Consider the following 11,070-nt stretch of genomic DNA (forward strand, 5'->3'; position numbering starts at 1 on the left):
TCATGATACCTCAGATAATCCAGATAGACTACAGGCCCTATGAGGTGGTCCAGTCAGGACGAAGACCCTGAGAGCGGTCCAAATAGGTTGTAGGCTTGCGAGGTGATCCACTCACGCTGAACGCTCGAATGTGCATGTTGTTATCTGTTTGGTTGTGTGTGGTACTTTGGGGGAACTCACTAAACTTTGGCTTACCATTTGAATTTATGGTTGCAAGTACTTTAGAGGACAGGGGCAAGGCGAAGGCTTGATCGTGCACATCATCCTGGATTTTTATGAGATTATGATTTTGGGATACTCTGATTCATGTTTATGACTTTTTGAAACTATGTTTTGTAAACAATTATGGTTTTTGTATTGGTTTCAAAAATGAAAATTTTACCTTGATTTTTGGGATGTTACAAGTTGGTATCAGAGCCCTGGTTTGGGTGAATTGGATGAACATTCGTGTGAATCCAGACTCAGACTAAGGATTTACAAAAGTTTTCGAATGGTTTTCAAATTATTTTCAATTGTTTTCAAAGTAACCAAGGACGGATGCGATGTGTACGATCAACCGAGGCAACAAAGTATTCCCCAAGATACACACACTGTTATTTTCTGATGATGATTATGATAGAATTGCATGCTAGTTTATATGCTAGGGATCCTGAGGAATTGCATGATAGGATTCCCTGATGTATGATGCCTGATAGCCTAGGAGAATCTCTTGTATGCAAAATGGAATTGACATCATTATTGTAGTTGTTTAGTGTGTGCATCATAGTTGTACACAAATAAGTTTTATTGCCTGGGAATGTTTGATTTAACCTTATTTCCTATTCGTTGTATGGTTGTGGGATTAGGGTAGAATCAAGTATTTGACTGTCTATGGAATCCGATGTTATGTATGATTAGCATGCACGGGCGGCTGCAGGGTTGGTAGAAGTTTCATGAGTGAATGAAGGTTGTAGCATGCTAGTGTATGGAAGGATTTGCCAATCTTGAGTATATGTATAAGATGTATGCATATCCTAAATGTTGGGTTTTGTGATCAGGTGGTCCTTGACGACCCCTTGAGACAAATGTGGGTAGGTGTGGAAGGTAGTATGGGTCCGTACTACTGTAAGCACATCACCCGTATGCGTAGCAAGGAAGTCACGAACCCTGAAGGTTTAGTCTTTTTGTAATGGTTGTAACAGTATGAATTATGGCATTTCTAATATATCTTGGTTCATTTTCAGTATGGTGTACACGATAAGTTCTGGATCAGGAACTGGAGGCCCGGAGAGGCCAAGTTTGACGGATGATGGCATTCGCGAGATGATCGCTACTAAGGTGACAATGGATGTTCAATAGGTGATCCCAGAGTTCTTTGGGTCTATCAAGACCGCCATGATTGCGTTGTTTGACGAGCGTTATGATGCCTTTACCGAGGCTGTTGCCACCGTAACCACTACAGCCGTTGCTGCTGCATGACTCCAAAGGAGGAGGTCATTCCACTACCGAGACTTCAGCAATACGAAGCCCCCGGAGTTCGACGGGATCAAGGACCCGATTGTGGCTATGAGGTGATTTATGACGTGGAGGGCTGCTTCTTCACTGGTTCCTGTCTGAAGGACCAAAAATTTAGGTGTGTCATGAACGTTCTTCGTCTGGACTTGAAGGATTGGTGGAACCTGGTGACTGGTTCTTATACTCCTGAGAATAAGGTTGTTGTTAGTTGGGAGCAGTTTTCGGAGATGTTTCGAACTGAGTATGTTCCCCTGGTGGAGAGGGAAAGGTTGGCTCAGGAGTATCTGACAGTGAGACAGATCAAGAAGTCGATGACAGAGATCACCAATATGTTTATCGAGCGAGCTCTTTTCTGCCCAGAGTATTTGGCTTCGGAGCAGCTCTAGTACGATACCTGAGCATGATCAAGACTGGGATTCGGGAGTTTGTATCTACTCAGCGATACTGTACTCTCTTCGAGCTTCAGAATGTCGCACAAAGGCGGAAGAATAAGATTGAGACTCAGACGAGGGAGCAGAGACATGCTCTAGTTCAGTCGCAGCCTGCAGCAAAGCGGTTTAAGGCTGATGATGCACAATCGGGAGGACAGATGGGTCGCACTCTTGGCAAGTGTCGGAAGGAATATGAGGGTGTTTGTCGACCAGCTTTTGGGTGCTACACATGTGGCAAAGAGGGGAATTTTGCGAGGGATTTTCATCAGCATGCCCTAGTGTGACATCCCCTAATTTCTCGGCCAGAAAAGACCGATTAAATTTATGCTTTTAAAATAAAATCAGAGTAATCTTTTTAAAAGATGTTGCGGAATTTGTTCCCAAAACAAAACATGATAAAAATTTATCAAAACATTTCTTAAAGATATATATATATATATATATATATATATATATATATATATATATATATATATATATATATATATATATATTCATTTTATATCAAAACCTCGGGATGTCATGTTCCGATACAGATCAAAAGCACAACGATACATTATAAGCCTTGCAACAGTTATTTACAACTACTGGCCTATAATCCAAAAATCTCTCATCATCATCCGACTATGCTCGGGGTCCACTACCTGTAATATAAAAAGTTGAGTGGGTCAGGCTTCGGATCCTGGTGAGCATATAGGGTTTTCAACCCACAATAATAATAAATTTATTAAATTCATCAACCAACAATAACCCTGATTACCCATTCCCGTTATCCTCACTTTACGTCCCTAAACACCTAACACAAGGGACCTAGCCTAAGGATTATCATCGGGATGGACACTACTGCTAAGGGGACTCCTCAGCCATACATGTCCTAAAGGCAACCATGAGGAGGATAGAATACACCAATGAACATATAGTTCACCAACACCTACAAGTTGCGAACCTGCTAGTCTTCCACTGGACTGTCTAGAAAGGTTCGTGGTCGTCATCTATATTCCGCTAGATGACTACAACAACAACAACAACAACAACAACAACATCGAGGCCTCTCATCATTTTAACACACATCGACTATTTCTTCTACCCATGTTTTACCCAACATATTTGTAGATAAAAATACATATACAGTTTAAAACTTGTATAAAACATCTATCCAACAGTCATCTCAAATAAACAATTAATATAATTACACATAGCACGTATTTTATAGAAAATACTTCATATCTATGTATAAGATGAAAGTGACTACACACTCACATGATTTAACGATAATCGGGCAGCACTTCGTTTCCTAAAACAATCGTTTCTGATAAAACTGGGAGTTTTAATGAGAAACCGGGCTCTGCGAGGATTGGGCTTCAAAACCGAAAAGATAAATTTTTCCGGGTCTTCGGGCACTTTGGAACGTGTTTTGGGTGTTTGGTATGATACCGGGGTTTTGGGGGAAGTTGAAATGAAAGAAATATTGAATTTAGGGTGAAAAAGGGCAATTTTCTAAAATATACCCGAGAGGTCTCACACCCTTCTATTTATAGGGGCGAGCTTTGGATCCGAGGGCTGAGAAGCGAACACGCGGCAGCAGATGTGAGGGGGCAGGTGGCGCGCATGCGAGGCTAGGACATCTGGGGCGACACGCGTCGGACGGAGGCGAGGCGGCTTCGAAAGTGAGGAGTCAGCGGGCACGCGTCGGATTTCGGTTGGACCGCGCGTCGGATGACTAAGTTGCTTCGGACATGAGGCGGGTTCCGGACAAGGGTGACGTGTCCGAACACCAGCCATGCGAAATTTATCGGTTTTAGCATTTTTTTTCTCGATTTTTGTGTCCGAACTTCTAAAATCCATAACTTTCGCATACGGGCTCAGTTTTTGACGTTCTTTATATGCCCGTGTAGGTAAATATATGCTCTACAACTTTTGTTTAGACTCCATCGGCTAATTTTAACTTTAATTTTTATATTATTATTTTTAACAGACCGGGACAGGAAAATCCGTTAAAAATTCATAACTTCTTCATCTGACGTCTGTTTGCGTCTGTATTTTTACCGTTGTACTACTATTGACGAGACCTTCGATTCTCGTTTAGGTTGTGTCGGCTAAAAATCACTCAATCTAAAATTCGAGTTTTTAGCTGTCTACTGTTAAGCTGAAACTTAGAAAAATCATAACTTCCTAATACGAAGTCAGATTTGGGCGTTCTTTTTATGCATACTCTCGGTTTAACGAACACTACGACTTTCATTTAGATCATCAAGGCTAAAAGTAGTTTATCAAAAACTCACTTTTTACGTCATTCGGCGTTGTGCCGGTTGTGTCGCGGAACTTCGACAAGTCATAAGTTCTTCGTTATAACTCGGATGTCGGTATTCATTATATATCCGGAATCCTTGTCGCGACCACTACAACTTCCTTCGTAGATATTGGGTTTATCTAATATTTATTTTCGACGCTTATTTTTATTCTTAATTAATTATATCCTAATAATTAAGCATAAAACACATAATTCACATAATAATCACATAATTCCTTTTCATTTCTTCAAAATGAGTTACAAAGCTTGACCTAGACTATTACATCATCATTAATGCCTATCTTAGAAACACGGGCATTACAATTCTCTCCCCCTTAGGATGATTCCGTCCCCGGAATCACACATCAGGAAACAAATGCGGATAGCGACTCATCATATCACTCTCCGTTTCCCAGGTGAGATTTGGCCCATTCCTATGTTTTCATCGCACAAGCACTAAATCGACCATTTTGCGTCGCAACTTTTTAGTGTTATGGTCAACGATTGCCTCTGGTTCTTCAATTAACCTCTTGTTTTTATCCAACCTTAATTTAGAAATTGGAATTACGTCGGGTACATCTCCCATGAACTTCGTCAAATAACACACATGGAAGGTGTTATGAATACCCTCTAGTTCTTCTGGTAATTCTAGCTTGTAAGCTTGATTCCCGATCCTCTGAAGAACTTTAAATTGTCCAATAAACCTTGGACTCAATTTTCCCCTCTTACCAAATCTTATAAGTCCCTTCCACGACGAGACTTTAAGTAAAACCGAATCTCCAACTTCGAATGTTATCGGTAGTCTTTTCTTGTCAGCATAGCTCTTTTGACGATCTTGAGCAGCTAACATCCTTTCCCTAATCACTTTCAACTTTTCAGCAGTCTGATGGACTATTTCAGGTCCCATAAATTGCTTTTCCCCAGCTTCCAGCCAACATGATGGCGTTCGAAACTTTTCTCCATACAAAGCTTGGTAAGGTGCCATCTTGATGCTTGAGTGGAAACTATTATTATAGGAAAATTCTACCAGAGGTAAATGTTCATCCCAGTTACCTTGGAATTCTAGGGTACATGCTCTTAGCATATCCTCCAACGTTTGAATTGTTCGTTCGCTCTGACCGCGCGGATGGTAAGCTGTACTCAAACACAACTTGGTACCTAATTCCTCTTGTAGACTCCTCCAAAACCTTGAGGTAAAACGGCTGTGACGATCTGATATAATCGTTAATGGAACACCGTGAAGCCTCACAATTTCCTTCACGTAAGAATTCGCAAGCTTATCCATAGACCATTTCTTGTTGGCTGCTATGAAATGCGCACTCTTAGTGAAGCGATCAACGACCACCCAAATCATGTCGTGACCGTTCTTTGTTCTGGGCAGTTTAGTCACGAAATCCATGGTAATGTCTTCCCATTTACCCATGGGTACAGGTAAAGGTTCTAAACTCCCATACGGTTTCTAATGTTGTGCCTTAACCCTAGCACATGTCACACACTCGGCCACACACTTAGCAACATCGAGCTTCATCGTCGGCCACCAGTAGTAGGGTTTTAGATCCCTATACATTTTTGTGCTGCCGGGATGAATCGAGTACATGGTCTTGTGAGCTTCTTCCATCAAAATATCTCTTACTCCTCCCGTCTTAGGTACACAAATCCTATCTTGGCATACCTTCAGTCCTTGACCGTTTGTATCAAACACTAATGTTTTTCCCAAACGTTCTTCCTTTCGGTCATTTTTCTCTAAAGCTTCCTCTTGAGCTTTCTTTATACTTTCCACAATTGTCAAGACAACTTCAATTCTCAACGCTCTTGGCCTTTTCTTTTCATGGTTTACCTTCCGACTGAGAGCATCAGCAACAACGTTTGCTTTACCAGGGTGGTAAAGTATCTCACAGTCGTAATCCTTGAGTAACTCTAGCCAGCGTCGTTGCCTCATGTTCAATTCCTTCTAATTAAAGAGATATTGTAGACTCTTATGATCAGTGAAAAGTTTGCATTTAGTGCCATAAAGATAGTGCCTCCATATCTTAAAGGTGAATACTACCGCTGCCAATTCCAGATCATGAGTGGGGTAGTTCTTTTCATGCTTTTTCATTTGCCTCGATGCATACGCTATCACTTTATCCCTTTGGGTCAGAACACAACCTAACCCAACTCCAGATTCATCGCTATAAACTGCGAAGTCATCAACTCCTTCTGGCAAGGAAAGAATCGGTGCTTCACACAATTTCTTCTTTAACTTCTCAAAAGCTTCCTTATGCTTCTCATTCCAAGTATAAGTAGCTCCTTTTTGGGTCAAAGCTGTCAATGGAGTTGCTATCAAAGAAAAGCCTTAGATAAATCTTCGATAATATCCAGCTAATCCTAGAAAGCTTCAGATCTCCGTGGGGCTTTTCGGTTGTTCCCACTTCATCACAGCTTCAATCTTCGTTGGGTCAACCATTATCCCTTCTTGGTTAACCACATGACCCAAAAATTGGACATCTTGAATCCAAAATTCACATTTGGAGAACTTTGCATACAACTTCTCCTTTTTCAGAACTTCTAGCACTTCACGCAGATGCTTGTCATGCTCCTGCTTGCTTTTTGAATAAATCAAAATATCATCTATGAACACTATCATGGATTTATCGAGGAATGGTTTACAAACCCTATTCATCAAATCCATGAAAGTTGCTGGAGCATCTAAACGACATAACCAAGAACTCATAGTGTCCATATCTTGTTCTGAACGCAGTCTTCTCAATATCTTGCTCTCTTACCTTTAGCTGATGATATCCTGACCTAAGATCGATCTTCAAGAAATAGCTCGAACCTTGCAACTGATCGAACAGGTCATCAATCCTTGGAAACGGGTACTTGTTCTTTATTGTTGCATTATTCAGCTCTCTATAATCGATGCACATTCTCATGCTCCCATCTTTCTTGTTTACGAATAACACCAGAGCTCCCCAGGGTGATGAACTAGGTCGAATAAAACCTTTGTCCAATAATTCCTGAAGTTGTGTCATAAGCTCTTTCATCTCTGTTGGTGCTAATCGATACGGTGCTTTTGCTATTGGCGTCGTTCCTGGTAACAAGTCGATACGGAATTCTACTTGTCGATCAGGGGGCAATCCGGGAAGATCTTCGGGAAAGACTTACGGATAGTCACACACCACCGGAATATTCTGCACCTCCTTCTTTTACTTCTTAGCATCGATCACGAATGCTAGATATGATGTACATCGCTTGGCCAAACACTTTCTGGTTTTCATTAGGGAAATGATTCCAGAGTTTACTCTGCGTTTGTCTTCATGCACCACAAACGACTCTTTCCCTGGCGGTTTTACTTTTATTATCTTCTTCCTGCACAATATTTCGGCATCATTGGCGCTAAGCCAATCCATTCGTAGAACGATGTCGAAACCGTTTAACTCGATAGGCAATAATTCCTCGTGGAACTTATTCTCATTCAAGTCAATGAAGATGTTTTTCATACGATGGCTAACAGGTATAAACTTGCCACTAGCAACCTTGACTATTAAAGCATTAACTAGTCTATCAACAGGAAAAGCTAGTTTTCTACCAAATTCATCCGAAATAAAGGAGTAATTGGCTCCAGAATCAAACAAAATGTGGGCAGCCAATTCGTTTACGAGAAAGGTACCTGAACCGACATCGGCTTCTTCTTTCGCAGCTTCAAGTGTCATCTGAAAGGCTATTGCCTTCGGCTTTGGTGGAAGATTGGGCTTTGTTGCATCCTTCTTCTTCGGGCAATTCTTCAAAATGTGCCCCTCTTCATTGCACCCATAACAGACTTTCTTATTGAAGGTGCATTCATTGGCATAATGCCCAAGCTTTCCACATTTGTAACAAGTGACTTTATCGCTACATTTCCCAGCATGTTTCTTCTTACACTTGTCACACCACTTGTCTTCGGCTCCTCCTCCGAATTTCCTCGAACTAGTCTTCGAGAACTTGTTCTTTTTATTGGAACTTGAAGTTCCTTCAAACTTTCTCTTTTCGCCAACTTCAACCTTGCTGGCGGCTCTCCCCTTAATCATATCTTCAACAGACTTGGCAGCCCAGATAGCTGCCTCCAAAGTAAATGTCTGACGTATTGGCACCGCATACTCCCATGGAAGTCCCTTTGTGTACCTGTCAATTTTCGGCAACTCATCTGGGACAATACGCAACGCAAACTCCATTTTGTCTGTGAAGTTATTTGTGTATTCATCAACAGTCATACTTCCCTTTTTCAACGTCAGAAATTGGTTTTCTAGCTCAAGCACATTTTGGGTCGAGTAGTACTTGTGCTTGAATTGTACCAAGAACTCTGCCCAAGTCAGTTGCAGTGGCTCATTAGGGCTTAGGGTTTTCCCCAGAGTGTTCCACCAACGAACAGCACTACCTCTGAACTGACGCACTGCAAATGTGGTTTGTAACTTGGCTTGGCAACCACATGTCATGAAAGCCAATTCCATTTCCAAGATCCAATCCAACACTCCGACGGGATCTTATTTTCCAGTGAAAGTTGATGGCTTGCAAGTCATAAAGTCTTTATACTTGCATTCATTTCTCTCCACTCTATCCTCGTGGTTATTTCTCCCAACCACAAGCGGTTCAGTTTGACCAACAGATCTACTGTTGTTTCCTACTTCAGATTGATCGTCATTTAATTCAGGTTGTTCAATAGGAATTGAGGGTTCACTCCTGTTGTTCCGCAATAATTGTCTCATTTCCTCCCTTTGCTCAGCCATCATTGCCTGAATCATGGCTCGTACTCTAGCCATGGTGATGGGTTCTGGTGTAGCTCCTGCTATAGGCACCTGTTCCACCACTTGGGGTTGAGGTTGCTGGTTTCTATTTGCATTTCCATCTCCACTTCGAGTTCTTGCCATTTTGATCTATATGCCAAATAAGGCGAATTTAGGTCTTTATTCATGATAGATATTTAAATTCCCCTTATCACTCCGAAACGTTTACATGTTAGTTCTAATATCGTAATTGTACACTTAGAATCCTACACACATAAGGTTTCCAGATCCGGTCGGCAACAGACCATAGATCCGAACAAATAATGGCATATATGGAAAACATATAGCATTTAGCACATAAAAACATTTTAGGCATATTTCCTAAAATATACTAGTGCTCGTGTCTAAAATATGGTAAACACTCATCTCACGATCATCACTTAGCATTCTAAGTTTAAGTCTAGAAATCCTACAAATTCCTAGTTCGCTTAAACTAATGATCTGATACCAACTGTGACATCCCCTAATTTCTCGGCCAGAAAAGACCGATTTAATTTATGCTTTTAAAATAAAATCAGAGTAATCTTTTTAAAAGATGTTGCGGAATTTGTTCCCAAAACAAAACATGATAAAAATTTATCAAAACATTTCTTAAAGATATATATTTTCATTTTATATCAAAACCTCGGGATGTCATGTTCCGATACAGATCAAAAGCATAAACGATACATTATAAGCCTTGCAACAATTATTTACAACTACTGGCCTATAATCCAAAAATCTCTCATCATCATCCGACTATGCTCGGGGTCCACTACCTATAATATAAAAAGCTGAGTGGGTCAGGCTTGGGAGCCTAGTGAGCATATAGGGTTTTCAACCCACAATAATAATAAATTTATTAAATTCATCAACCAACAATAACCCTGATTACCCATTCCCGTTATCCTCACTTTACGTCCCTAAACACCTAACACAAGGGACCTAGCCTAAGGATTATTATCGGGATGGACACTACTGCTAAGGGGACTCCTCAGCCATACATGTCCTAAAGGCAACCATGAGGGGGATAGAATACACCAATGAACATATAGTTCACCAACACCTACAAGTTGCGAACCTGCTAGTGTTCCACTGGACTATCTAGAAAGGTCCGTGGTCGTCATCTATATTCCGCTAGATGACTACAACAACAACAACAACAACAACATCGAGGCCTCTCATCATTTTAACACACATCGACTATTTCTTCTACCCATGTTTTACCCAACATATTTGTAGATAAAAATACATATACAATTTAAAACTTGTATAAAACATCTATTTAACAGTCATCTCAAATAAACAATTAATATAATTACACATAGCACGTATTTTATAGAAAATACTTCATATCTATGTGTAAGATGAAAGTGACTACACACTCACATGATTTAACGATAATCGAGCAGCACTTCGTTTCCTAAAACAATCGTTTCTGATAAAACCGGAAGTTTTAATGAAAACCGGGCTCTGCGAGGGTTGGGCTTCAAAACCGAAAAGATAAATTTTTTCAGGTCTTCGGGCACTTTGGAACGTGTTTTGGGTGTTTGGTATGATACCGGGGCTTTGGGGGAAGTTGAAATGAAAGAAATATTGAATTTAGGGTGAAAAAGGGCAATTTTCTAAAATATACCCGGGAGGTCTCGCACCCTTCTATTTATAGGGGCGAGCTTCGGATCCGAGGGCTGAGAAGCGAACACACGGCAGCAGATGCGAGGGGGCAGGTGGCGCGCATGCGAGGCTCGGACACCTGGCGCGACACGCGTCGGACGGAGGCGAGGCGGCTTCGGAAGTGAGGAGTCACCGGGAACGCGTCGGATTTCGGTTGGACCGCGCGTCGGATGACTAAGCTGCTTCGGACACGAGGCGAGTTCCGGACGAGGGTGACGTGGCCGAACACTAGCCATGCGAAATTTCTCGGTTTTAGCATTTTTTTTTCTCGATTTTTGTGTCCGAACTTCTAAAATCCATAACTTTCGCATACGGGCTCCGTTTTTTACGTTCTTTATATGCACGCGTAGGTAAAATTATGCTCTACAACTTTCGTTTAGACTCCATCGGCTAATTTTAA

The 11,070-nt window shown here is 41.1% G+C and overlaps 1 protein-coding gene across 1 annotated transcript; it reads left to right on the top strand.

The window, feature by feature from the left end:
• The first annotated feature begins 1,454 nt into the window (after positions 1–1,454).
• Positions 1,455–1,880, top strand: LOC145121531 (uncharacterized). The gene has a single exon (XM_079057263.1). It carries the CDS (start codon positions 1,455–1,457, stop codon positions 1,878–1,880), a length of 426 nt encoding a protein of 141 aa, XP_078913389.1.
• The last annotated feature ends 9,190 nt before the right edge of the window (positions 1,881–11,070 follow it).

This window comes from Lactuca virosa, chromosome 6 (genome assembly GCF_052849685.1).
Source record: "Lactuca virosa cultivar CGN04683 chromosome 6, Lactuca_virosa_CGN04683_v6, whole genome shotgun sequence".
NCBI classification, from domain to species: domain Eukaryota; kingdom Viridiplantae; phylum Streptophyta; class Magnoliopsida; order Asterales; family Asteraceae; genus Lactuca; species Lactuca virosa.

Bases quoted from the DNA above. Each gene is read 5' to 3' on its own strand.
- LOC145121531 (XM_079057263.1), top strand. From the start codon at position 1,455: ATGACTCCAAAGGAGGAGGTCATTCCACTACCGAGACTTCAGCAATAC.